At 53.7% G+C, this 27850-nt stretch overlaps 1 protein-coding gene across 17 annotated transcripts in view; it reads left to right on the top strand.

Moving 5' to 3' along the window:
* The window catches only part of WT1 (WT1 transcription factor), a 105139-nt gene that overhangs the window by 45421 nt on the left and 31868 nt on the right, over nucleotides 1-27850 (top strand). For 6 of the 17 annotated variants that reach the window (XM_066997545.1, XM_066997546.1, XM_066997547.1 and 3 more), the window contains exons 1-4: nucleotides 9199-10381; nucleotides 13065-13187; nucleotides 13284-13386; nucleotides 19349-19426. In XM_066997545.1, coding sequence (XP_066853646.1) covers nucleotides 9214-10381; nucleotides 13065-13187; nucleotides 13284-13386; nucleotides 19349-19426 — 1472 coding nt within the window. In that variant the 5' untranslated portion in view covers nucleotides 9199-9213. Of the gene's footprint in view, nucleotides 1-6557; nucleotides 6687-6842; nucleotides 6981-7127; nucleotides 7316-7516; nucleotides 7629-8096; nucleotides 8114-8239; nucleotides 9144-9177; nucleotides 10382-13064; nucleotides 13188-13283; nucleotides 13387-19348; nucleotides 19427-27850 lie in introns of those variants that run through there. The other 11 variants (XM_048046719.2, XM_048046718.2, XM_048046715.2 and 8 more) reach the window with 8 other exon arrangements.

Below are 27850 nucleotides of genomic sequence, written 5' to 3' on the forward strand. Positions count from 1 at the left end.
GTTCTCATCCCTTGTGTACTGGCTGGCCTATGGCTTCTCTTTTGGTTAAGATTACTAATATTACAGTTCATGAAGAAAACCTACCTCCTGTGAACTTGTGCATGCAGATGTGTGTACTGTGGCTGTGGGAATGATCCTGTTCCTTTGATGCAAAGTGCAGGAGACGACAAGGTTAGATTCAGCTGTCTGAAGGGACATGATCTCTGGAGGTGCATTAGGTGGCAATTGCATATGCCCTTGTGTATGTACTGATAAATCTGGGCCTAAACCTAAGCCTTCACAGTACCTGGGTGGATATTATTGATAGATGGTGTTGGAGTGGAGCATATTGGAAGTATGAAATATTCTGAAACCCTTATTTGACTGGAGAGTTGTTTATGTTTAAACAGAGACTAATATTACAAGTAAAATTATTCAAGAACTTACACAACTTACACAAGAGCTTCCACTCCCTGATGAAGAATATGTAGCTATTAAAGGGCGTTCATGTCACCCATACATAGAGTTATTTCAGTACAGATCTGGTGTCTTGGATAAGGCTGGCTCCAACAGTTCCTCTGAGAGGAGTTTATTTGATGAAAAATTAAGCGTGTTTTTAGCTGATATCCAACCAATTTGCTGAACTTATTTTGACTTCTGCCCAGAGGTTTTTGGAGTAACTTGATAACTGATTTTGATTTGAACTCTGAAGAGGCAAGCATGTAAAACAAAAGAAACCCAGGGGTAGTGAAGACCACATGGCTTCCATGAATTGGGAAGCTCAGTTCACTGAGTTAGAAAAACGGGCTGACAGACTGTTTTCCTGGTACATCTCTTCTGGTTGGCCTTTCACTATCCTCCTTGTATTCTAACAGCTGCTCAAAGCAGTAGAACACATTTCTTCAAATAAATGTATGTAGAGATTGCAAAGGATGCTGCTGCTCAGGGTGAAGCAATGAGAGAAATATTGCTAAGAACTCGGTTTTGAAACTTTACACAATCTAACATCTGCTCTGCTCCCAAGAGCTAAGTGGTTGGAAATGTGGAAGCCCTGAGTTTTGAAACAAATCACACAAAAATGTTATGTTTTCATGTAAGTTAATCCACTAATAAATCAAAAAAAAAAATCTTATTATAGGTATACTCCTTTGAATTATCTTCTTATTTGAAAGTAATATGTATTATCTCATGGGGGCATGATTAACTTTGTATCAATAGGTGCATAACTTGTGCATTCTGAGATATATCTAATGTCTACCAAAGAAAAAATGAATAAATCATTTAGATCTGGAACAGTGATCACAATGGAAGTTTCATTTGCAAAGGATTTATGGAGACTTGAAGTCAGTATTATGTTTTGAATAAATGCACCATTGACTAGTATCAGATTTCCATAGGCTTTATCTTGTTTTTTTCTAAGCAACTGCTCATAAACTTTTTAAGTATCTTGATTAGCTTGATGGTGCTACTTCCAAATCTGTCCATACAGCTATTAATCTAAGACAGTGCAATCTATAGAAAGGAATCACACTCATTTAGCTGTTCCTTTCACTGATTCATTTAAAAATCATAAATAACAAGTTAACAGGGTTTCTTTGTGCCTTATTTTGTTTCTTTCTTTTCAACTAACATGTTAAATATTTCAAGAGAGGTTTAAATATTTCAAGAGTATTTCAAGCTGGTCTTAATTCCAATGTGTAATTCATCGAACACTGTTATGGTGTAATAGGAAGGAAAAACAAGGAAGTCGTAGATATGAGCAATTTAAGAGTCTGTGACTCGATGGCTATGGCACTCTTGGTGATTTTAGTTCCTGTGTCATAACAGTACTCAGGTGAATTTAAGAGAATCAAAAATCCATAAATCCGAAGGGAAAGGAATCTTCCATGTCTCATAAAAAAAAAAAAAAAGAAAATGGACTTCTAAAGCAAGTTCAGCACATGGGCTCCCTCCCTCCTCTCCTTTCTTCCTGCACCTCTCTCTGCAAGGTTCATCTCTAACTGTCCTTGCATTAGTCTCAGCATGAGTTTTGCAAGACCAGTCCGGGTCCCAGTCCGGGTCCCAGTGAGGTCAGCAGAGGCTGCTGCTGAATAATGAAGGTGACAAGCATGGAAATAGCCAAGTCCTGCAGTGACATGCAGATGAGGACCATACCGGACCATAAAGGCACCTGCACAGCCCAGCTGGGTTGTACTCAGTCCTGTGGGGAGCACCAGGCCTTCTGTCACTGCTTGCAGAAGATCTCTCCTGGACTGAGGCACTGGAGTCATGGAGATGACCGTTCACCCCTGCAGTCAGACCAGACACCACATGCAGCAGTATTATACACAAGGGAGGGAATGGCCGCAAAGCTTTGGTCTTAACAAAAAATACATTGAATGAGAAGCCTCGAAATAAAGGACTTGGAAAGTTCCTGTTTTGGTTGGAGCTACACTTCTCCTGCCTGTTGCTTCCAGCTGAGATTTTTTCCAGATAAGAAAAAAATGATCTTATTTGCTTTTTTTGTGTATTGCTGCAATCCAGACGTATCAGTACGTACAGTCCAGAGAGAGAAAAGAGAGGTGTACCATTATATATCTGCGGTTAAGTGAAGGACTGGGTATGCTCAGTTAGGAACGAAGCTAAAGGGCTGCGCCTTGGCTCCATGGCAAGCAGCTGTGAAGGAGCCGCCCTGACGGGGCTGGGAGCAGGGGCTCAGCATGTTGCAGCTGCTCTCCAGCTCCAGCACGTACTGCCACCCCCCTCGCACATCGCATCGCTGGCAGATCGCACAGAGCTGTGCTGTGTAGTGCAGCAAGCGTATGAGTTTCTTTGCTTACTAAAGGTCTCAAGGCACTCCACAAATACTGCTAGAGGCCATGGTGTTCTGGCGAAATCGACATCACCTCTTCTATTTCTCCAGAGGATGCAGAAAGCATTGACTAGAACCCAGGAGCTTTTGTTCCTCGTCTGCTTTAGGCATCAGGCACATTATCTTCACTGCTTCTCTTTTGCAGTCACTGGACATCCGTAGGATGACACAGGATGACATCCAAAGAGGATATGCTTGGCTTTCCCCGCTGCATGGTGCAAGGTGTTACACCCTGAAGGACTGAAGTCCTTAAGCCCTGATTTCAGCAGAACCACTCTTGCCCTAAAGCACACTCAGTCAGGTGCTTATGTTCATGAATTCTTCTGAAGTCTGTAGGATTAGAACAAAATCCTGTGAAGAGGATTGAGATCCTCAGCTGAAGTAAAACAGAATAGCCTCACTGGAGCACCACGTGTTTTCCACTGAAGAGGGCTGTTTGAAAGGGTATCTCTGTGCAGGGGTGCTGCAAAAAAAAGGAGCTTTGCAAGAGGAAAGTGAGATTTGGACTTTGCTTTGCTGTGGTGCAGTTGTTCAACAGTGATGTTGAAACATAAGAAACATAAAAGCATGCATGGTTAGTGGTCAGCAAAACATGTTCACGTGAAATCTACTGGAGAAACTGGTAAGGAGCCATCGTGTTCTGCACCTGCTCTGTAACGCCCTGCAGGTGGGGGACCTGTGGCTGCTCGCGGTGTCAGCTACAAACAGCCCTCGCTCAGCCGTGAGCTCCAGAAAGGCTGCAGTGTGTGAGTGGGTGCAGCAGGTTCACTTCGCTTGGCTCTTTCCCACCACTTTTGAATCTTTAAATGTCTGGTTTACATTTCAGGTGTGCACCTGTATTTAAAGCCAGTATTCCAGGAGGCTGAGAATTACTAGGATCTGTGCACATAGCAGCTATTGTTTCTGATTTTTCTTCTATATTACGACATTTAGAGTTAAGTAAGCCTTTATAGTGGGATCGGCATTCTACAACCAGGGAGAAAGTAATTCCTTCGATCTCAGTCACCTTCATCTGTATAATGTGCCAAGTTTGGGAGTATTTTTTGTTTATTCCCTACAAAAATAATAATTTTAATGCCTTCAGAACTATTAGAGATAATGCAAAGACCTGAGTGTATTATCTAGGGGCTTTTTTTTTTTTTCATTTTCTTTTTGAAGTACCCAGTACCTATAAGACTTCCATGTAGTAGCTTAATCGCTATTTAACAGCAGCTCCGCGAGTACACCCCTTGGATATCCGCGACTTTTAAACCGTCCGAAAGGCGCCAGCGGTACCCGCCGTCCACGGACATGTCCCGGCCGGAGCCTGGGCACGGGCAGCAGGCGCGGGGACCCTTGGCGGCCCCGTCCCTGCCGCGGGGCTCCCCCCTAGCGGCTCGCTCCCCGCTTCGGCTCCGCGGGAGCCTCGGGCCCCGCTCCCCGCCGCCGAGCCGAGCGCGGTGCCGGGGCGCTCCGCAGGTGCGGGGTCAGGCCCGGCCCGGCCCGGCTCGGCTCGCAGGGCTCGGCTCGGCTCATCAACTGCACGTGCTCGGGGCTCGCGGCCCGGCTCGGCGCTAATGCGGAACAAATTGAGACACATCCCCTCCGTAATTAGTTCCAGCGCTGCAAAGATTTACGGTAAAATAATGGCCCGAGCCCCGGCCACCCGCCGGCACCGGCTCTCCGCACGGCGGCACCGAGGCCCCGGACCGGCGGCGGGGCCCGTAGCGGGACGCCCGCCCGCGGGGGGCGCTGCGAGACGGCTCCGGGCGGCGCGGGGGCGGCCCCTTCCTTGTCCGGCCCGGCCCGGCCCGGCCCGGCCCCGCTCCTTCCCTCGGCGCGTCGGCAGAGCCGCCGTGCTGCCCCGCGGGGGGAGGCGAGCGGGGCCGGGCGGCGTGCCGCTGCCCCTCCGCCCCGCCGGGGGAGGCCGGCGGCTCCCGGCTCCCCTGGTGCCCGCAGCCCCCGGAGCTCCTGAGGGGCGCAGGATCGGGTCCGCGGGGCCGGGTTCCTGCCCCTCTCCCCCAGCCCCTCGGCGCTCCTGGAGATGGTCCGCAGCTTTGTTTCTGCTGCTCTTGGCACTTAAATAATCAAACTCTGATCGGCTCCCTGAGTGAAAGGAGACAGATCCCCCTGTGTGCCGAGAGCGGCTGGAACAGGATTGGAAGCGCTGGGGATTTATCTCTGTTTAAACCAGTCTCCCCCAGCTTCTTAGCGCGAGGGGATCCTTTATGGAGGTCAGCAAAGCGCAGTGAGAATTCCCGGCCCGCTAACCGGTTGGCGTGGCAGGAAGCTGCTTCAGCGGGGCTCAGCTCCCAGCAGGTTCCCCAGCCCGGGTTTCCCGGGATCGAGTGGGGCTCTCCGCAGAATAATCCTCGCCCAAGAAATACCTGTTGTTTGCTCTCTTAGCGTTGGCCTTCGAGCACAGTCGAAGATGGACCGTTTGTCCGGAATTCCCATAGCTATGGAGTAGCCAAACAATTCACCCCGATTGCTGCCCGGCAGAGACTTGGATCGGGTCGAGTTTGAAGGGGAGAGGGCGCAAAGTCCCTACCCTCCTGGGTCGGGAGCCGGCAGAGCAGCCGCTGCTGCCCCGCGCTGCCCTCTCCCCGCTCCGCGCTTCGGCTTTGGCACCGAGGCCGGGATGGGGACGGCCGGGTGTCCGGCTGCGGGATGATTCAGAGGGAGACCGGGATCGGGATCGGCGCCTCCGGGAGGACACGGGCGATGTCCCCCGGCCTGCCGGGGCGCCTCGGAGGGGACCGGCTGCCCCTGGGACCTGCCGCCGCCAGCGCTCCTGGCAGGGGCCGCCGGTGCGTGGCTCCGGCTGGAAAAGCGCCCCTTCTCTGCAATGGAGCGGGAGGTGTTATCCCTCCCGGATGCGGGATGCAAGGAACTGGCTGCGGGAAGCGGCTCCGGCCGTTTGCCTAAAGCCTCCCGCCCGGCCCGGGGTAGGAGGGTCCGTGCTCCCCTTCTCGGGCTGCTCCGCTCCGCTCCGCCGAGGCTGGCCCGGCACATCCCCGGTTCCGTGCCGGGCCGCTCCGTGCCTCGGCAGGCTGCTGTGCCCCTGCAGGAGGCAGGTGCCGGTGTCCGGCGCTGTGCCCGGCCGAGCTGGCGACCCCCGAGCCCCCCGGCCGTGCCCTGCTTTCCCCGCCATCGCTGCGGGCTCTGCCGGGAGCCGCGGGGAGGGAGGATGCGCTGATGGCCAGGGGCGCTTTTTGTTTCAGCGCTTGGTTGTATCCGCTGGGGAACGAGAGAGAGGCGACGATGTGGAAGGACTTCGGCTGCTCTTCTTTCTAGGTGGAAGAACGCAGTCCTAAGCGATCAAGAAAACGTTGTTCCTTCCCTTCCCGGGAGATTTAGCAAGCTAGCTTATTTCAAGAAAAGAGAAAAGCGCGCTAGCTAGAAAAATGTTCTGCTGCGGGAAGGACTTTCTGTTTGTGCTAAGTCTAGTTTTCACGTGAAATAAAATACTCTGCTTAGACTGACCAAAGGCTTGTATGTATGTATGTGTGTGTATATGTATGTACTTTGTCGATTTTAGAGCCGGCGGTTAGCGGGATGCCGATTCTGCACCTTTCCCCGGTCTCCCGGGGGAGCCCGCGGGTGCGGGGCCAGGGGACCGGGGGCACGGGGAGGGCAGAACAGACACGGGGGCGGCAGGGCGAGCGAAGGGGAGCGCACTGCCCGCCCTACGTGTGGGGTGCAGCTACCGACCCCCTTCCGAGGTTGTTTTAGTTGTGTGTGTACTCGTAAAAAGCAGCGGAGCCTGTAAACTTAGACGGTCTTTAATATTGGCACAGATAATCTCCAAATCTTTCGCTGTTATTACTACAAGCGAATTCCTGTAACAACAAGGTTTATTGACACATCAAAACAGGTGATTTAAAAGCAATTTGTCTGAAGACGGTTTGTGAAAATTAAAACCGTTTCACCCATAACAAAACCCGACGGTTTTGGTTAAGAAGTTTAAAGAGAAAATGAAATTACACTCGGTTCCTCTAATAACGGGCCGTTTTAATTTATTCTGTTGCAGCATTTACCGTCTGAATTTTAAGACGTCGTTTCAAGGTCGGCGATGCTCTGTGACAACCTTTAGTGCCGCGGGGGAAAGGGAAGGTCGCGGCGTAAATTGCCACCGGGAAGACGTCGGGGTCGATCCGTGCAGCGGCAGGTAAAGGCTCCCCGCCTCGGGGTTAAGCTTCAGCCTCCCCCTGGAGTCGCGGCAGGGACATTTGGGGTCCGGGGGTGGGGGCTGCGTGCCGCTGGCTGGGCGCTGGGCGATCCTCGGGCCCCGCAGCGGGCAGCGACGGGAGCGGCACGGCCCGGGGCGCGGTGCTGCCGCTCCTCCTCCGCACGCTCCGGTTCGCGAGAGCGCTGCATCGAAATGCAGCCCCGAGGAGCTGCCCCACGCGTGCTCGTAGGAGCTAATCCTTCCCCCAGCGCGGCTGATTATTAACTAGTGGTTTCGAAGGAAGGAGGAGGGCAGGATCCCTCGTCCCGCGTTTGGTGAGAGCGGCTCCCGCGGGGGCGGCGGCGGGCTCGCGTCTGCCCCGGGTACCGGGACGCGCCCGGCCGCGGCGGGCACAGTGGCGTCCCGCGGGGGCTGCCTGCCTCGGCAGCCGCTCGGGGTGGGGGGAACGATCGTGGGCCCCCCGGCTGCCGGGGCCGTCCCAAAACCTGCCGTGCCGCCTGGGGGGTGATGGATAAGGTGCCGTCGGGGGCTCTCCCAGCACCGCGGCCGGGATGCGTGCTGTGGAGCTGCTGTCCAGGAGGCTGGGGAGCGAAGGGAGAGACCGTGTCTTCCCGGGAGCAGTGCCAGGTGAATCTCCCAAAAGCACGTTACTTATGGCGCTGCGAGCCCCCCCTCCCACACCCCCCACACCCCCCCACCTGGCCAGCCGCTCCCTTCCCTCTCTCGCAGGGCAGCTTGGAGGGGCCAGCCCGGGGCCCCCCAGCCCGGGGCCGCTCAGCGAGCGGGAGCGGCGGGGCGAGTTGCGGAGCGGGGCCGGGCGGACAGCCCGCAGCAGCTCGGGGAGGAGCGGATTCCTCCCCCAGGGGGAGAGGCACCTGGAAAGACACTTTCCCCTCGCTGGGTCCGCCCGGCCCGGGCTGGGTCACTTCCCCTCGATCCTGCAAGGGCGGCGGCTTCTCCACGCGGTCCCCGGGGCCCGCGACCCCGCCGCCCTCGGGAGTCCCCCGGGCCACGAACAGAGCTGGCAGGGGAAGTCGTCCAGCACGTACTTACTGGCCACCTGGATCCCTCTAACAGTCTCGCCAAGTCTCCTAAAGCGAAGGGATGTTAGGGTGAGATTGAGTGGCGCTTGCACCAGAGGAAGGGTGGGAGTGATGTGTAGGGGAGATATATTCTCCCCCGGTAACCTCTCCCCCTCCGTCCCCAGCTCGCGCGGCCCCCTCCCCCCCGTGCCTGGCCTGGCTCGGTGCAGCAGAGCGGGCTGTGGGCAGCCCCTCGGCGGAGGTTGTGTGAATGGAGGATCGGCGTGGCTGACTCCTCCTCCCCGGCAAGCGCCTCTATTTGAGCTTTGCAAAGTTGAGGGCGAGCAGGCATCCGAGGTGAGGCGTGCGAGGCGGCTGTGCCCCCCCAGCACGCGCACGCACACGCACGGACGGACCGACGGACGGACACACGGCCGGGCGGACACACAGCCACGCACGCACGCCGACCGCCCTGCGCTGCGAGCGGGCGCGACCCCGGAGGCGATCCTGGAGAACAACCTCGCCCTGTCGCTGCTGCCGGCTCCCGCAGGGCTGGACCCGGGGAGCTGCGTCGCGGAGCAAACCTCCCCCAAAGGGCTGAGCTCGCCGGCCTGGTGCCTGCAGCCGGAGCCGGCCTCCGGCTTGGCAGGCAGGGGCCAGGTGTCCTGGAACAAGTGCGGCCCGGCGGGAGACTGGCTGCCCGGCGGCAGGCAGAAGGTCTGCGAGCAGATGGGGTCCGACGTCCGAGACCTCAACGCGCTGCTGCCCTCCGTGCCCTCCCTGCCGGGCAACAGCAACTGCACCATGCCGGTGAGCAGCGCGGCGCAGTGGGCTCCCGTCCTGGACTTCCCCCCGGGGGCCTCCTACGGCTCGCTGGGGCCGCACTCCTTCATCAAGCAGGAGCCGAGCTGGAACGGGTCGGACCCGCACGAGGAGCAGTACCTGAGCGCTTTCACCGTCCACTTCTCCGGCCAGTTCACGGGCACGGCCGGGGCTTGCCGCTACGGGCCCTTCGGCGCCCCGCCGCCCAGCCAGCCGCCCTCCAGCCAGGCTAGGATGTTCCCCAACGGGCCCTACCTGCCCAACTGCTTGGAGAGCCAGCAAGCCATCCGCAACCAGGGTAAGGGCAGCGCTGCCGGGCGCCCCGGCCTCGGGGGCCGTCCCCGGGGGCACCCGCGTACCCTCGCTGGATGCAGACAGCGGGCCCGCGGCGGCCGGCCGGGGTCGGGCGAACCGGCCCTGCCCGCCACCTCCCCGCCCGGCACGGCGGCAGCCTCGCCCCGGGGAGCCGCGGGAGCCCGGAGCCGCTTCCCCGCACGCCCTCGGCCGTTTGTCCGCCTCTTGCCGAATTGACCTCGGGAGCGCCGAACCCTCCCCGGGCCGGGCTGCGCACGCAGGGGCGGCTTTTGGTTTCTTTTCAGCATCTCGGCGGTCAGCTGTGCGGTGCCGCGCACCCCGCACTGCCACCCTGCTGCCAAACTCGCGTGGGCTGCGGGGCCGGCTCGGGGCAGCCCCGCAGGAGGGACGGGGCTTATCGGCCACCGGCCCTTCCTTCTCCGTGCTGCTGGTGCTACCGCGCCGAGGGAGGCAGAGCCCGCAGAGCTTCGGGCCGTGGTTCCCGCTGCTCCCGCCGGCCCCAGACCTGCGCGTCGTGGAGCTCCGGCCCCGCACTGCCCGGCCCGGGGCCGTGGGGCCGCCGCTGCCCCTCGGCTCGGGGACGGCCGGGAGGAAGCGGCGGGGCTGCGAGGCCCGGCCCCAGCGGTCGCCGGGGGCTCGGAGCCTCCGGCGTGGGGTCGCCGGGTCCTCTCCGGAGCGGGCCGGAGCCGAGCCCCGCGGCTCGGGCCGGCCCCGCGCCGTTGGCGGCGCTTGGTAACGCGGCCCGGGGACGGCCTCAGGCCTGCAGATACGCTGACAGCCCACGCCGCAGGGCCGGGCCGAGGGGGATGGCCCCGGCGGGAGCCGGTCGCTTCGGGCTGTCCCCTTGCGCCCTGGCGGGCGGGCTGCGAGGGAGGAGGCCGAGGCCAGGCGGGAGCTCCGAGCAGCCCGGCGGGGGCGGCCCGGGGGGACGTCTGCATCGAAGGGGAAGCTCGGTCCCGCTGCCCCGGCCCTGCCGCCCCCGGCCCCTGCCGTCGCCCAGCTGCGGGGATGCAGCGTCGGAAAAGGCGGAGCGGAGCGGGGCGGCAGGGCCGCAGCCCGGCCGGCAGAGATGCGCAGCATCCCCGGGACCCGCAGGAGGCTCGGCCGCGCCGGGCGGGCGGCGAGTCCCGGGGGTGCCGTGCGGCGGTGCCAGCAGGCCTGGAAGTCGCGCGGAGCATCTGTTTGGTTTTGGTTTAGAGAAATCCTCCGAAAGGATTTCAGGTATCCGAGAGGGTTTTTAATCGCCGCGCAGAAATAGCGACCAGGAGGGCGAGGGGATTAAAGCCGGCCCGTTTTTAACCACCCCGAAGGGAAGCGGAGCCTTTAACGCACAAGAGCACGGCGCCCGCGTTGGCGGCGGCCTTGCCCCGAGCAGGGCCGAGTGCAGGCAGCCCCCGCAGCCCCCAGCCCGCAATCTCCCCGGGACAGCGGCAGGCTGCGGGCTGCCGGCTGCCGGCTCGAGCCAGCGAGCTGCGCCCTGCGGTTGCGCCCCGTTACGGGCGCGGCGGCCGCGCAGGTGCGTGTGCCTGCGGAGCCGTGCCGGCGGCAGTACCTGTCTGCGGAAGGAGCTGCCCGCACATCCCGGCCCGGCTCCGGTGCTCCGGAGCCCTGCGAGAGCCCGGGGGAAGGCGCGGCCCGGGGAGCGGGCGCTGCGGGGCGGCTGCCTCTCTCCGCTCGCCGCGGGGCAGCGCCGGGGCCCGGCCACCGCTGCTGCAGCGATATGCGGCCGGCTCCTTCGGCAAGAGGGAATTCGGCAAAGGGTGTATGCTTTTTTTTTTTTTTCTTTTCTTTTTATTTCCCTTGGTTGTTTTTATTTTTTTTTTTCGGGGATGGATGAAATGTTCTTGCTTTCGCTCTCCTCAAGGTTGAACTCTTGGTTTTCTAGCCTGTTCTTCCGACCGTGGGAAAGACGTTACCTTGGCTCTGCGATGACACTTCTGCCAAGTCTGGGGTGGGGTGTGGGGGTAGGGAGCCGAGGCTTTGAAACCTCTGCCCAATTTTCCTCTTCTCATTCGCCTGTCTCTTTCATCCAGCTGGGCTCCTCCAACAACTGGATTCCTCCAGCGGGCCCCGTTCTCCAACAGATGTACAGCTTTCAATTATTTTCAGCACATTTTAATCAGGCCTGGCTCTGATAACGCCCTAATTAAAGAGACCTCGCTATCGGCAGCTCGGTTCAGAACTCAACTTTCTTATCACATTCCTGAAGCTTTGGGTCAGGCAACACCGGAAAATGCGGCCAAAACATCGTACTGCTCCGAGCTGAGTTTTGAAGGTCACCAAAAGTCTGCATCGGGCCAAAAGTAGCGTAGAAAGTGTCAGTGTTTTCTGAAAGTTAAAAAAAAAAAAAAAAGACAGAAGGAAAAGGGGAAAAGGGAGTTGAAGGTTGAGCCTCTACCCTGAGGGCTAAGGGAGGAGATAAGGAGCGAGAAACAGCTGTGGGATGGGAGTCCGTGGGGTACCGGCCTGTCAACGCTGCTCGCATCGCCGCGAAAGGCGCTCTGCTCTGCTCTGCTCCGCTCCTGGGGCAGGGGCATGGGTGATAGCTTGGGCCGGGAGAGGGTGAGCCCGCTGCTGCCCCGGCCCCGGAGTGCTAGGGCCAGCTTAAAATCACCGCAAAGGTGAAGGTTGCAAAGCCTTCAGGTTGCTTTTTGTTGTTATTGTTTGTTTTGGTTTGGTTTTGTTTTGTTTTTGTTTTCCCTCCCCATCGCCCCCTTCATTTCTCCTGCGCAATTCCGCAGGTTAATTAAACCCTGTAATGTCGCAGCATCCGTCTGCAGAGACAATAAAACGGAGAAGCCACAGTCGGCTCCCTTTGCTGCCTCCCCACTTCGGTGTCTCGGCAAAGCCCCTGTGGTTAGCGATCAGCGGCGGGTACAGCGCCGAGCACCCCCGCAGCAGCTCACACAGCCATGCCCCGGCCGCCCGCCGCTCCCAGGCGGGGCTGCGGAGGATGCCCGTGCTGCAAGAAGTCGGCTGCGAGCGAGGAGCGTGCGAGCAAGCGCTGGTGGTTGGTTTGGGTCGTGTTCCCAGCCCGCGCTGGGCTTTTTGTTTTGGTTTGTTTTTTTGGAAGAGCGGCTCTCGGAGGAGCTCGGTTCTCGGGGTAAATGCTGACGAGCCGAGAAGCCTCTGAGATAATATTACTTTGTAATTACTTTTTTAGCTGAAGTTGTTTAGCCAGCTCCAAGTCATTAATGAAAGTTGGTGTCCAAGCACCTGATTTACGATTTCGTGTCGGCCCGGGGTCAGCAGAGGTGGTCTCTTTCCATCTGAATCTGCTCGGCGTAGGAAACAAAATAGGCTGTTTATTATTTTGGAGAGCAATTTTCGCTGAAAGGAGGAGTTTTATTTTTGCATGTAACATTCCGCCTCTTTATTGCAGACTCTTCAGAAAGCTGCTCTTAAAAAAAGAGAGAGAGATTAAAGGGTAACTTCTAAATTGGAAACGGCAGAGGAGTACACAGAGCAGATGGGAATCTTCCACTTTAATATGAGCAACAATTAACGAAAACATCCTTTTTATTACCGAAGCCGATCTGTTCTCTTTAAACACGAACGAGACTTCCGACTGTCCGCCCCTGGGAGCGGGCTGCCCGGCCCGCCTCTCCCGCGGGGCTGCCCCGCGCCCCCGGCTCCCACCGCGCCGCCCTGCGCCCGCAGCCCCCCGGTTGCGGTCCCGGGCGGGTTCTGGGGGGCGCGAAGGAAGGGCACAGCCCTCGCCGCGGCTTTTCCCCCGCCGTGCCCGGCAGCACCGGGGCAGGAGCGGAGGGGCGGGGAGCCGGGGCAGCCCGCGGCGGCGCCTCTTGCTCGACGCCGGCGTGGAGCCGCCCTGCGGGAGGCTGGCGGCGGGCTGCAGGCCGGGCGGCCCGTGACCCCCCTAACCCCGCTGTGCTCTCTCCGGCAGGTTACAGCACCGTGGCTTTCGATGGGACTCCGAGCTACGGCCACACGCCGTCTCACCACGCTGCACAGTTTACAAACCACTCTTTCAAACACGAGGACCCCATCAGCCAGCAGACCTCGCTAGGTAATTCCAGGCGCCGCTGCCGGGGCCCGGCTCGGAGCCTGGGCTGCCCCAGTGCAGGACGCGGCCGGGGCTAACTCTCTCCCGCTTCCTCTGCAGGGGACCAGCAGTACTCGGTGCCTCCCCCGGTGTACGGCTGTCACACCCCCACGGACAGCTGCACGGGCAGTCAGGCCCTGCTCCTCCGGACCCCCTACAACAGGTACCGCCGCCAGCAGGGAGCTTTGCCTGCCTGCCTTCCCCTCGATTCGCGCGGGGTGCTCGGGCGGGGTCTCTCCCTGCCGTGTCGTTCCAGCAGCTTTCTCTTTGCTGCGAGGAAACAAGTTCAGTTTTCCCTTTCTCTAAAAACAAAACAAAACAAAAACCCAACAAGATGCACACGTTAAAAAAGAAAAGGAAAGAAGAGGCTGTCCCTCCAGCCCGGCCCCGCCGAGCTTTCCGGGGCCGGGTCCCCGTTCCGGGGGAACCCTCGGCAGGTGCCAGCCTCCCGAGCGCAGCGGGCACACGGCTGGCGCAGGGCCCGCTGGCGTCCAGGATTTGGGGTTTGCTCCGGTGCGCTCTTCCTACCGCCCGGGCCGAGAGGAGAGGCACGGGGCAGCCCGGCGGAGCCCTGCCCGGCGCCTGCCACAGGGCATCCCGCTTTGACCGAGGCCGTGCGGTGCCCGCGGCCCCTCCGCCCCCGTCCCGCGGCCTCTGCTCCGGTCCTCGGGGTGCAGCCTGCGCTCGGCGCGGCCCGGCCACGTCTGGGGAAAGGCGGCGGCCTGCCCGGAACCGGGAGCCCCCGCTCCTGCTCCCCTCTGCTGCCGGGAGGGCGCGGGAGCGCTCGGCAGTGGGCGGCAGCGAGGGTCGGGCGGGCAGCACGGGATGAGAGGCCGGAGGCTTCGGCACGCAGACCAGGAGCCCTCCCGATGGTTCCCGGGGGTGGAGGGGACCGGCCTGCAGAGAGGTTGTTTTCTGAGAACGGGGCAATACAACTATGGGGTTTCCTTGCCGGGAGAAAGGTGTATCTGGAGCTTTGCTCTAAGCGCGAACTGGCCTTACAAACAGAAGGCCCCGTTGCAACAGCGGTTTCCCATTTTCTTCCCTCTGGCGTGGGGGCTGGGCGCGCCTCTCGCAGTTTTACAACGTGTTTAGTGAGCAGGGAAGTTCCCCAAAATTTATTCTTCAACTTTTTGTGAACTTGGAGCCAGTCCCGTATCTTCGAGTTGCTAAGTAACTCTAGCACACAAAACAATATGCCTCTGCGAAGGAAGCCGCGAGCGGCTCCTCTTAGAGGCCGGTCATATCATCTCTGATTAATCAACACTGGACGCGGGACAACAAAATTCTGTCACTTCCAGAAGCCACTTCTCTAATGAACGTGAGTTGACGTCAAGGGAAGGAGGGAATGAGGTAATGAAGGAAGGAAAGAAGCCTATCCAGAGAGATTAGCCTGCGGAATAATTGGCGGGGAGAACTCCTGCGCCGAAGTGGCAGAGATTGCTCGCCTCGCAGGGAAATCTATAAATATGATTTGTGGGGAGGCGTCGGGAGGGCAGCTCCGAGCCGCCGCTCCGGGAGCGGGCCGGGCCCCGCCGGGCCCCGGGGCTCTGCCCCCGCTCCGCGCCTTGGCGCCGGCTCCCAGGGAGGCGAGGTGTAAAGGAAGGCCGCAGCTCCTCCCGGGAGCGGGACCCTCACGGGGAGCCAGCGCCAAGCCTCTCCCGGCCTCTCCTTCGTTTCCCCAGCGGGCAGCTTCGGTTCTGGCGAAGGGGTGTGGAAAGCCCGGCCCGGCGGGTACTTCTCCCGCTCATCCCCCGGAGCGGTCATTTTCGCACGTAGGGGAGCGAGCCCGATGCCGGGAGGCGCGATCCCAGTGGGATCCGTGCTTCCAGCCTTGCCCCCGCGCAGGAGGGCGTCGGGACGGGCACCGAGCGCGGCTGGGCACGGCACGGCACGGCCCCAGCGCGCCTGCCGCGGGGCCCATCTCGTCCCGGCCTCGGCCTCCATCCGACTCTGCTCCCCGGCAGGTTTGCTGCTTGCCTCGGTAGGATGCGGATTAAGCCCTGGAGCCAATACTGATGTGCGTGGGGTGTGTAAGTCGGCAGAACTTGCTCCAGGTGGAGGGAGAGCCCCTGCAGTACAAGGCCCGCTCCGGCAGCTCAGCCTCAACAGGTGGGGGAGCTCGGGGACCCTCGTCCCCACCTCCCCGTGTTCTGGGGGGGAAGCCCGGGGAAAAGCGATTTTCCCACCGCACGACTGTTCTTCCTAGGAAGTGTCGTCAAGGAAGAGGGACGGCCGGTTACCCTGCGAGACATCAGCCACGTTCCCAGCGGCCTGAAAACCAGCCGCGCTCTTTCTGTCGAAAACCGATTTGGCTGAATCTCTGTACTTGTTTTTAAGGCCATGTTTATTCCGTGTCCCTTCGCGAAGCTCCGTTTTGCTTTCGCAGCCCGGGCGCGCTCTGCCCTCTCTTTACAGCCTTTACAGGCCGAGCCTGCCGTGCCCCCAGCGCGCCCCCCGCCAGGGGCGGCGGCCCCAAGGCACCGCCCGGAGCCGCTCTCGGCTTCCCCCTCCCTGGGCAAGGGGCCGCGGGCCTCGGGGCGCGCTGTCGGGTCCTGGCGTGCCGTCCCCGAAGGCAGGGCCTGCCGCTCCGCCTGGAGACCTTTCCCGTGTCTCCCGCACCGAGGCAAAGCATGCAGGGAGGCGAGAGCTTGAAGCGCTAGCCGAGAGATCGTAATTCTCGGGCTGGAAGCGAAAGCATCTCAGCAATCTCGCCCCGGCAGCTCTCGCTCGCCGCTTGCTGCGCAGCCCGCCCCGCTGCCAGGGAGCGCTGGGGCAGGGGCCGGGGCCGGGGCCGGGGCCGGCTGCAGCCGTGCCCCGCTGGCCGGAGGGCCTCGGGTGGCCGGCGCTGGCCGGTCCGTCACGGCGAGGATGTGAACTTTTCTACCTCGCGCTGTTTAATGTAGTAAACATGCCCGATGCTGAAAATTTACTGTGAGTCACACTTACAAAGACTTTAAAAGTGGAGGAGTCTCGGTTCAGATTATAGCTCTTTCTGCGCAGAGGTCAAGAACTCGGTAATACTGCGATGCAGGCCAAAACAAACTCTATATGATCTACTACTGGTTTCCTTTTAAGTTCCCTTTTTGCTCAGCTTTGACTTCCTTTTATTCCACTCCAACTTACATTAATCCCCCTTGTAGAAACGTTCCCCCCCCCTTCCTCTCGTTTCTCTTTAAAAGCATCTCCGTAATGAAAATAAGTTATTTTTAGTGTCTTCTCTGCGGCCATTTGGAGGGCCGGCGGTTCAGATTGGAACCAACGCAGGCACATCCCCAGAGACCCCGCTTTCCTTCTCATAACTCAAGCCTCATTCAAAGCCGAGATGCTGAGCGGGGCTGTTAGGTCCGTGAGATCATCTTGCGGGGCTGTCAGTACCAAACCGCGCAGACGGAGCTGCCCGTGTCCTGCTCTCCGTCACGCGTCAGACGCGAGACACCCGATCCTTCCTTCCTCGGTGCCCGGCGGCCCCCGGGCGACCCGCGGCCAACGCCGGCCTTCTGGGGGTGCGATCGCTCCGGGACGGCGGATCCTCGCCCCGCCCGGCTGCGGTGGGAGCCGCGCCCCCCCGCCCCGACCCCTCTGCCCGCAGCGCGGGGCAGGGGCCACGTCCCGGGGCCACGACCCGGGGCCGCCCCAGCGGCAGGGCAGAGCGCGGTTCCGCTCGCCCTCTGCCCGCCCGGTTTGCGCGGAGCCCGACGCGGCTCCCTGCGGGGCGCCGAGCTGGTGGCGGAGGTGCCAAGCGAGGGGCGAAGCGCGGCTGCAGGGTGGCGAGGGCAGGAGGGGGCTCTGAGGGCGGAGGTGCGGGCGGCGGGCTGGGGCTTCGCCCCGCTCGGCAGCTGCGCCGGTCTCCGAGCGGCTTGTTCGGGGCGCTGTCACCCAACCGCCGCATGCAGTACAGTGGCTGCTAGCTAGTGACAAGATGAATAAGTGTATTGCTTTATGAAAAAGCAAAGGAGGGGAAAAAGTGGATATTGTGGGGGAGGCTCTTATAAATGAACTGTCAAGAGAAAGAAAGTTAAAGGGAAATCTCCTGCTGTAAATGCATCGGGCGGGCACTTCTAATAAAAATCAGGGTCCTGGAGGAATTAATTACAGCAGCATTACAGGAAGAATTCGTGGAATTGCAAAACGTAGTTGGCACAGACCAGCACGAGCTGCTATTGCAAATGGGGAAACTGCAGGAGAGTTTAACAATTCCTGAGCTGATATGCAGGACATTGTAGTAGCATAATAGCAGTGCAGACACACTAATGAATAATAGCGTCCAGTGATACTGACAAATGATATTACACATACTTCGAGATTGAAGTCACTTAATTTGTTTTTATATGCAAAAGCTTCCCACTGGAATCTGACTTTTGTAGGTCGCTTCTACCTGCCATGCGGGAAAAAAAAAAAAAAAAAAAGAACAGCTCCGCAGTAAGAACGATATCGGCTCGCTTCCCAAGCCCCGCGGATTTAGGTGCGATCCATCACAGCAGACGTGCGTTTGTCGGGCATCCATCACGGCGCCCGTTTGCGAGGCCGGGGCGGCCCCGGCCGCCTGCCCCCGGGGGGGCCGCTCCTTCCCGAGCCCGCCGGGCCGGGCCGCCCGCCCCCCGCCGCCCCCCGCCGCCCCCCGCCGCCCCCGGGCCGCGCTCTCTGCAGCACCCGCGTGTGCCGCGGCCCCGCGCGTTCCCAGCCCGCGGCACCGAGCGGGGAGAAAGCCCGGCGCGTTCCCGTCGTGGGGTTAGTTTATCGCTCAGCCACTCCATTTTTCTTCGGCTTGTCAAGCCCCTCTATGTAGTCCCATCCATCAGGAGCCACGATAGCTGTTTCAGTCCATTAACCACGTGATCCTTCCCACTCCCGGTTAAAGCAGTTAACAGATTTGCCTTTTTTAAACAAATAATCTGCTTTGTTAGCCCACAGGTCTGCCTGTATTCGTTTCATTGATTTCAATGTGCCAATATCGGATGTGACTTTCCTGTAAGGAAAACTTTACCGATCTTTACACATTTGCAGTCTTGCAGATTAAAAGAGACTTTTCATGGGCTCTTTCCTTTTCTTTTCTCTTTCCTTTCCTTTCCTTTCCTTTCCTTTCCTTTCCTTTCCTTTCCTTTCCTTCCTTTCCTTTTCCTTTCCTTTCCTTTCCTTTCCTTTCCTTTCCTTTCCTTTCCTTTCCTTTTCCTTTCCTTTCCTTTCCTTTCCTTTCCTTTCCTTTCCTTTCCTTTCCTTTCCTTTCCTTTCCTTTCCTTTTCCTTTCCTTTTCTTTTCTCTTTTCTTTTCTTTTCTTTTCTTTTCTTTTCTTTTCTTTTCTTTTCTTTTCTTTTCTTTTCTTTTCTTTTCTTTTCTTTTCTTTTCTTTTCTTTTCTTTTCTTTTCTTTTCTTTTCTTTTCTTTTCTTTTCTTTTCTTTTCTTTTCTTTTCTTTTCTTTTCTTTTCTTTTCTTTTCTTTTCTTTTCTTTTCTTTTCTTTTCTTTTCTTTTCTTTTCTTTTCTTTTCTTTTCTTTTCTTTCTTTTTTTCCTTTCCTTTCTTTCCCTTTCCCTTTCTTTCCCCTTTCCCTTTCCCTTTCCCTTTCCTTTCCTTTCCTTTCCTTTCCTTTCCTTTCCTTTCTTTCCTTTCCTTTCCTTTCCTTTCCTTTCCTTTCCTTTCCTTTCCTTTCCTTTCCTTTCCTTTCCTTTCCTTTCTTTCTTTCCTTTCCCCTTTCCTTTCCTTTCCTTTCCCCTTTCCTTTCCTTTCCCCTTTCCTTTCCTTTCCTTTCCTTTCCTTTCCTTTCCTTTCCTTTCCTTTTTCTTTTCTTTTTTCCTTCTCTCTTCTCTTCTCTTCTCTTCTCTTCTCTTCTCTTCTCTTCTCTTCTCTTCTCTTCTCTTCTCTTCTCTTCTCTTCTCTTCTCTTCTCTTCTCTTCTCTTCTCTTCTCTTCTCTTCTCTTCTCTTCTCTTCTCTTCTCTTCTCTCTCTTCTCTTCTCTTCTCTTCCATTGTCTCTTCTCTTGAATGACTACATCGATAAAATTCAGTAAGATAAATTAACTTTGTGCTGTTTTAAAATTGAAAAACGTTGACAAAATGTTGCTTTTTTGACGTATCGGTTTTCAATTGATCACAACGACGTAGTTCTAATTCTACCTATTTTCATAACAGTGACAATTTATACCAAATGACCTCGCAGCTTGAATGCATGACGTGGAATCAAATGAACTTGGGATCCACACTGAAGGGGTAAGGCGCTTTCTTTTTCTCTGACCCGTTACCCGCTGTAGCCGCACTACCCAGCGAACCTCGCGTTGCGTTCCACGACGTGCACCGGGCCGCTAGCACGAAAAGCTACCGGCCGGGCTGGCAGCGCCCATCAGCCGCCCGTGCCCCCAGAGGCTCGTGCCACGGAGCCGGGAGCGCGAAGCTGCGGCTGGGCCAAGCCGGGCGGCAGGCGTTGAGGCGGCCAAGCCCCTCGCTCCGGCCGGCCCCGGCCCGACACAGCCGCCCCCCGGCCCCGGCCCCGGCCCCGAGCCCGGCCCCGGGCGCCGCGCAGGGCCCGGTGCCGCTCCCCGGCGCTCGGCCGGGCCGCCCCTGCGCGAGCCGTCGCCCCTCGCTGCCACCCCTCTTCCCTTTCCCGCCCGCCGCCGGGCCCTGCGTCCTGTGTCCCGGCCCGGCCGCCTCCCGGCTTCCTTCCTCCCGGCCATTGTCGCCCTCCCACCTGCCGGGAAGAGGCTCCGGCCCGCCTCCCCCGCGGGGCTTCCTGCCGCTGGGCGGGCAGGAAGGCCCCGAGGCGCCGCGGGGCCCCGCCGGGGTGGCGGCCACCGGGCGGGCAGCGAAGCACACGGAGCGAGCGGCGCGGTGCGCGGCCCCCGGGGCAGCCGCTGCGACGGGCGGCAGCCGAGGTCCTCCCGCGGCCCGGTGCGCCCCGGCGAGCATCGGACAGGGTGGGACCTGCTGGGGTGGTGCGCGGCCGTGAGTTCCCCTCGCCCCATCTCCGACCGGTGCCGTGAGCAGAAGAGCCGCCTTTCGATCCGAGTCGAGAGAAAGCCAAAGACGGCCTGCTCTGCTCTGAGCGGATGGTTGGTTACGAAAACGCCCCTACCGAAGGTAGGTGTCACCAGCCCGCTTTGAGATGTTCTCGGTGCCTAAGCATGTGTTAACACTCTCGAGGGAACAACAGGAGAAATCTAGAAAAGCCCACACAGATCTACACTTTCACATAGCCATCCTTACCAGTGGAAACCTCATTCAATATGGACATTGTCCATATTGTTCAATGCTGTAGTGTGATGAAGGAAAAAAATGGATCTGCTTCTACCTCATTCACAAATGGTGTTTGAAGACCAGATGGTAGCATAGTAAACTATCTTGGAATGGCCCTACTATGTTGAGTCCGAGGAGATCTGTCAAGGAGATCCCTTGTGGTTAAGAAGATCCCCAAATCCTACAGTTGTGTACAGTTCTGTGTCTTTGCTGCTGACTCTTTCTTTTTAAAGGTTATTTCCTACTTTTTTTTTCCATAAGTGTTTGTGATTTCCTCTTTAATCTGTACCCTTTAAAGATCAGTCATTGCAATATTAGACACTGTTTTGTCTCTTCTGAAGAAAATATCCTGCAAAATGGAGAAACACATCAACCTTGACTGAGGTCCAAGTTATTAAAGCAAGGAAGAGGTTATTCTTTGGGGAACTCAGTGAAAAAAAAGACACAATAGAAATATTAAAGGAGTACTGAACAAAATAAATGGCTTTTTACTTGTCCAGGAGTCAGACTGTTAGCAGTGTAAAGTATGTGACCTAGGATGCTTGAAAGGGGAAAAAAAAAAAAAGAGAAATCAAGATGAATGATCTATGGTAAAACAAAGCTGAAAGTTTTGGTATAGGCCAAGATTGTAGAATCTGTGGAAAATCAGTGCTAGACATAGCCTCATCACTGGTAATATGAGCCAAAATAGTTATCTGTCTTTTCTGGCTGAGAGTTACAATACACAGTACCTCCAATCTCACTTGCCATGAACATAAGGTATTCTTCCCAAGATTTACATCTTTAAAATATATGAACTGTTCATAAGCGATTCCCAGGCGTTTAGTATTTCAGATGTTTTTCTCGATCTTGTAATTTAAGAATTTTGGAATCAATCTCTCTGTTGAAATGTGGAGCTTCCAGATTCTGTCCAATGCTGACAGTCCTTGTTTAGCTCCTTGCTTTGGGTTCTCCCCGGCACTTCTTCCTGGCTTAGCGTGCATTGTAATAAGGAAGAAAACATTACTGGTAAGCTCTGCAAGTAGTTAGACAACTCCATGATTGTCTAAAGCTTAGGGGTCATACACTTCGTACTTGACAGTGAACCGCCAGTTCAGTAGCTTGTTCTTGGGGTTCATGTTCAGCATAAGTTTGATATACTGAAGGGAAGCTATTGCCATCTATTTTAGGTAGGGTTAGTTAACAGCTTCTGTGCTAGAGCTGTCTAGCAGTTTCTCTGAAAGCATTCTGGTTTTAGCTGTTCACATTTTTGCCAATATCTGTTTGGTTAGCTGTAGAATTCCGATTAAAAGTTTGAAATTTGGCAATGAATACTTCAGGTGGTAAAAGCTGACAGTAACAATCATTCCTATTGAGTTGTGAGAAGGGCAAGAAGTTTCTTTGTTTCTAGTCTTTGAGTGCCTTCAGTAGGTGTAAGCATTAGGGAACAGAAGAAGGCATCGCCTGGGCATCCAGACAAGGTGGGCATTAAAAGCTATGGAGCAGAGTGCCTGTCTGGGCATCACTGTCTGGTGGAGGGAGGAACATAAGGTGAGCAGAGGTGGTGTCTTCTGACAGAGTGTGGCAGTGTGAGAGACTGGCAGGTGAAGGGGAGAGAGGTGCGTATGGGGAAGCAGATAGAAAAGGCTGCAGCTAACCTAGTCCAGAACATGGAGTAGGTTCCTAAAAGTTGAGTTCTAGATGTTTCTACTTGCTGGCAAGCTAAAAGGAAGTCTCATAGTCCAAAATAAGCTTCTCTCTGCAAGGTGTTGTCACTAGAGGAGATGACAACCCCCTGCTGCTACCGTGTAGTCGGAGTGCTTTGAATCTGTGTGGTAGAGTTTCACTTAGATTTGGAATGCCAAAGACTGAGTTCAGGTTGTGCTTATAACATAAGTGAAGTCAGGGCCCCGGACGAGGGAAGAACAGCCCACGTTTGCTGCCTTGTGAGCTGCTGTTTTGGTTATGTGTTGCCTGTTTGTCTGGAGACTTCTCAGTCCCGTTCTGAGCTTTGGATGGACAAGAGGGAGGGCTGTCTTGTTGGCTGCGGGAGCTGTCACGTAAATGGGCAACTTCCGAAATCTGAAAGGAAAACTTCATGGTTAAGGCAGTGAATGGCACTGTTTGCTGATGGTATTTTGTGGTATTTCGTTTGGAGAAGCTGAGACCTGATTTATATTGTTGAAGGAAAGCCATGGGTCCTTTGGTTATTATGCTGAAAACTCAGGTCCCAGACATCTCAAAATGGATGTCCAAAATTTGCAGACACCTTTTCCCTCAGCTTCTGTCCTTAATATCTTTGTGTTGCTTTCTTATTTGTACAATGTGGAAAATGATGGCTTCCCTTATAGTATTTTTTTGGAGGTAGGCCTCATGACTATAAAATCCTCCTTGATAGTTTGATGAGTTCTATATAAAAGGGACATGGAAATAATTTATACCAAGCAGGAAATGATATGGCATGGTAGGCAAGAGGTATAGCCACATATCCAACAGCAAGACTTAACAGAAATATTATATAGTTTTCTCTTCAGCTGCTCGAGTAAAAGTTATATTTCTGACAGTCACCTGAAATCATACACACATATATAACCAGACAACATTTTTTTTTTTTTACTGTTTGGTTTTGCTTGCATTTTAAATGATCAGCGTATTTCATGGACGTTTGCTGTTTGCTGAGTTTCACTGGAAGGAAAATTATGTATAATCTTTGTAGAACACTATTAAAACTGCATTTAAAACAGATTTTGTTTACAAGTGAATTGTAAACGTTTTTCTGTTTACCTATAGCAGTATTATTAGTAAAATTTGGAGGTGCAAAACTTCCTAGGTGGGATCAGTTCTATAATTAACATGAATTGGCAATGGGCAGTGACCCATGGTCTCTGACACTCTATCGCCCCTTTCCCACTGATAGCTGAGGATCTCGTTTTGAGGGAAGCGTTGGGTGAAACCCTGATTCCACTGAGGTCAAAAATCCCCAAAACTATTGAAGTCGATGAGAGTAGAGTCCCCTTTACCAAGCGCTCATCAACCAGCTGGTTTTCTCATTGAGGATGGCAGAAGGGCTGTAATCTGTGAAATCACATTTTTTAATGTTCCTTTGCCTTGGAAAGTGCAGATAAAAATGCAGCTTTAAGCTCCACCCTCTGTATAGTATTAGACAAAAAGCAGGCAGAAACATGATCTTCTATATAACTAATCAGAATCTCTTTGCTGTCTCCATACATATTTTTCCCAGGGTGCTAGGATGGTAAATATTTTAGCAGAGGGAATTAACTCTACTTCTCTTCCTTTATGTTCTGTTATCAACGGGACTAGCCCACACCCTCACTTTGCCTCATTTTTGGCTCTGTTTCTAAACCCTAAAATTCCTGTTCCTGCATTGAAACACAATTAAATTGAGGCTTAATGTGGTGCCTGTTTTATGTAATCTTGCTTTCTGGCTTTTTTTATTCTTCCAAGTCTGAATCTCATGAATCAATTTGTATTCACGTTTCATCTGAAATTTTCTAACTCTCCTCAGTATGCCCTAAAGCTTCCCTTTTTTGGTTTATGAAATAATAATAAAAAGCTTAACTTTTCAGATTAAGTTGTAACTGGTTTATACATTAGACAGACAATTTCAGTTTAACAAAGTAAAAATGGTGTGAGAGAGAAATTGCAGCTTGATTATTTTTTTAAAATATTCAGATTAGAATGTCATCTTTTATGAGTTTTTTTTATAACCACTTAGATTGATACAACTCTTTAAAGCTGCTCTGTTTTTCATCACACGTTCTCATCTGTAAAACCTTCATTTTTATTAATCTTTGTACAATCTGTACAACTTTGAGATTAATCATTTTAAAAGAGCTACTCTCCGAGTGTTAAGGATTTGCTGGACTAACGGTAAATGCAAGTGCTTCTAAATATTCTACAACGCATAGCGCTTGCTTAGCATTTTATGTTGCACAAGTATCAGACTTTGTTTCCCAGTTATCTAGAGTTACATTTTATGGATTTGTTTCCCGGTCTGTTTCTGGCTGCCTAGAACCAGAGAGCAAAATATACTGAGTTGTTTTTTCAGCAGCTAACTTGATGAATTATAAATATTTATAGTCCAGTTCTGCCCTGTCCTGTTCCCATTGAAATTAAAAGGAATTGTGTATTTACAAGTAAAGGCAGAAATAGACTAGGAAGCCAAGTCCTTCGGTCCTTACTCGAACAAATATTCCTGTTAGAAACTGACAGGCCAATTTGGCTGCGTCTTGCCTTGCTTAGTTTTTGAGTCCTTTTAGGACTTGTGAAGGGATTGGTCTAATGTCTCTCCTAGCTATAACTCTGGGGACTCTAGTATTTTTGGTTCGACTCTTCGCCTCCTGCTTATCCCCCTGGTCTTAGCTGAGTGTCTCTGGGGGTGAGGGAGGCAGCCCAGGAGCCGCGGCTGAGCTGCGAGGCATGGTGTGTGCGCTTCCCCGGGCTGCGGTGGTGGTGCTGAGCAGCCTGTCTTGCAGGAGGGAAGACGCGTGTCCCGGTCCGAGGAGCCTTTTCCTCCTGAAGTGTCCTTCTTCACCTACCCTGAATTAGCACTGCTCATCCCAACGGCACAGTATATATCATCTCGGAGGCATCATCTTTTTAACTGACAGTACAGTTGTCAGTGGATTTGGGATGTACGATGTAGCCATTACAGGGCTTTGATGGAGACCTATGATATTACCTAGGGAGTGTATCAGGACAATTTTTGTTATAATTTTTATGCTTTTTGTGGCCTATGTGTACGAGGCATTGTCTGTTTGCCTAGTTAAACGTAGAATGCCTGACTAGAAAAGATGGAAATGAGGAATTTCCTACCCTCTTAAGATTTCCAGTTACTTAAAGTACTGGAGGTATAAATTCATTGGTTATTTGTATTGCTCGTATATGTAGGACTGCATTCCATCATTATCTCTTGTATGCAGTGAAGCAGGTGTTTGAGTTTCAGCAATGTATTTAGGAGATTTGTGTGTGTGTGTATATATAAATATAGTTTTGTATCAGTTTTATTTTAGTATATAATTTGCAGCATTACAAAGCCAGACAGCTGTGTAAGCATGGTATACCTTTTGTGGCATACACCACAGATGCACTGAGTGAAGAAGCTGGAATTAAAAAAAATGTATTTCACAATCAGGTTACTATTGATGCAGAGCAAAGGTTGGAGTGAAGAGAGCAGCAACTGGTTGTGAAAACTCCCCTTCAGCATTCCAGTTTCTTCACTAAGCTGCAGGAGCAGTAACCTGTTAATTTCTATCTCCCTGGAGGCCAGATTATTCCGTAGGGCTTTGTAGTGAATAAATATCATTTTAACCAAGGAATCTCCCGATTGATTTTACTGCCATCATCCATGTGACCATGCTGAGTACCAGCCAGGGTTGATGAGAATGTTGCCCATGTAAAATGGGAGCTCTGGTTACGGCTTATTAAAACGTCTCTCACAGGGAGCTGTGGCTGTTCACTTGTTCGTATAATGTGGGTCAAGAAGCTCTGAAAAGTTTTAATGTTCTAGGCTTTGCAGTTGTGTGTACAGTTATGGTGTAGTATAATTAGAAATAATGGGAGGAAATTTCAAAAAGGCTGAATGCTGAGGAAGCCTTCCCAAATAAGCAATAAAAATTGAGGTGGAGATCATTCAAAGGATAACTCCCATCCAGTGTCACTCTTGAGGGCACAGACAGGCTCTTTGTTCTGTTTCTTATTCTTGGGAGGAATTATTTCAGAACTGACTGGTCTTTCCAAAAATGTTCATCACTGAAAGATGAAAACCATGGGAATTTGGAGGGAAAGTTAGGTTGGGTTTTGTGGCCCCTTTTATTGCATATTGTTGTTTCTCCTTCTAAAGTTTCTGTCCTGCAAAGTCTTATCTGACTCAGTGTCTCTTGTTTGTTGTAAGGTGTAATGTTGCTAACGCAGACATGGATGAGAGGCACAGTTATGCGGGGTAACTAATGCTGAAGTTCATATTTACCCTTTATTTGCTGATGTATTACAGATCAGCAACAGCTTCTACTGCAGAAATCCCTCCTTATAAATAGCAGTTCTTATTTCTGTTTTAATTTGTGATTAACATCGGTATCACCATGGACTGGGTGCTTTTCAACTGTTTTTTTCACCTGTGGAGTTTCCTGCCTTTAAATAGAGAGGAAAATTCAATGCTAGTGGGGAGCACGAGTTGTGCAAATGATAATTTGTTACTTGTACTAGGGCACTAAGAACCACATTGGACCCTAAACAGAGAGGAGACCCTGTTCAGTTAGACAGGGTATGTGTCTAGAGAAGTGTTTAATCCGTTTAAATCAGACAATGGTATTTCTCTTATAATTACAGAATGTTACAGATCAGAGATACTTTATTGCCACCGCCCTAAAAATTACTTCACTATAATCACTCGGTTGCCAGTTAAAATTGAAACAAACGGAGCATGCCTGCCTAAAGGCATAGCCTTTCATTTGAATGGCCAGGTGGAGCCAGGATTTGAATCTGGTATTTTAGCAGCAAAGGACTTGATCTAAAGGAACTCATCTGCCAGGTGGCAGCCTGCAAACCACTATGTGGACGAGTAGCTAGGAATGTGACCTGCATGCTGCAGTAATAGCTGTTCACAAATACTGCTCCCCTCCTGTTCAGCGAAGTTCACAAATGGTTGAGACGTCTCCCACATTCCAGTTCCACTGGCCGTTCTGCAAATCACTTAAGAGGTTTAAAACTTCCTTGTAATTCTACTCTGCACATGAACTTTGAGTGAAGAGAAAGGAAGGACCAGTGAAATGAGAGCCTGGGCCTCAGGGACCCCTTAAAATTGCTATTGCAAGCATTTGGCAAAGACTGGGATAACATCCTATGTATCCATCTTTGTCCCTAGCTGTGTGCCCTTGGGCTTTGTTTGCTTTCTTATTTCTAGTGCAGTGTAAAATATGAACACGTACTGTTGCCAATATATATGCATACATGTGGCAATGTCCACACTAATGTAACATACTTGTTTTAAGTTCATTTACATTATTTTTACATTAAGAAGGTCGCAGACAGGAAAAACAGCAATATCCCTGATGTTCTGGAAAGCAGAGTGTAGGATTTTGAAGAATAAATATAAGTAAATAAGCATGTGATTGTGACACCCCAAAACCACAACAAAAGTTACAAAATTTTAAAATTGTCACAATTCTGTGTAAGGAATCTTGATAATTTATACCTTCTTATTTATTTATTTTTATAAAGGGTTAATTTGTAGTGTATCCTGCAAACTGATATGTGGGATAAATAGTTTGGACATTGATTTGTAATCTCTGTTTATGAGTACATGACTGCTATTCTTATAAATGTCATCACTTTCTTGGTAGTATCTGGTAATATCTGAGTCATGAGGTGCTGACAAAAATCCACTGCACTTAATGTGAAACTTGA

This window comes from Anser cygnoides, chromosome 5, assembly GCF_040182565.1.
Source record: "Anser cygnoides isolate HZ-2024a breed goose chromosome 5, Taihu_goose_T2T_genome, whole genome shotgun sequence".
NCBI lineage: Eukaryota > Metazoa > Chordata > Aves > Anseriformes > Anatidae > Anser > Anser cygnoides.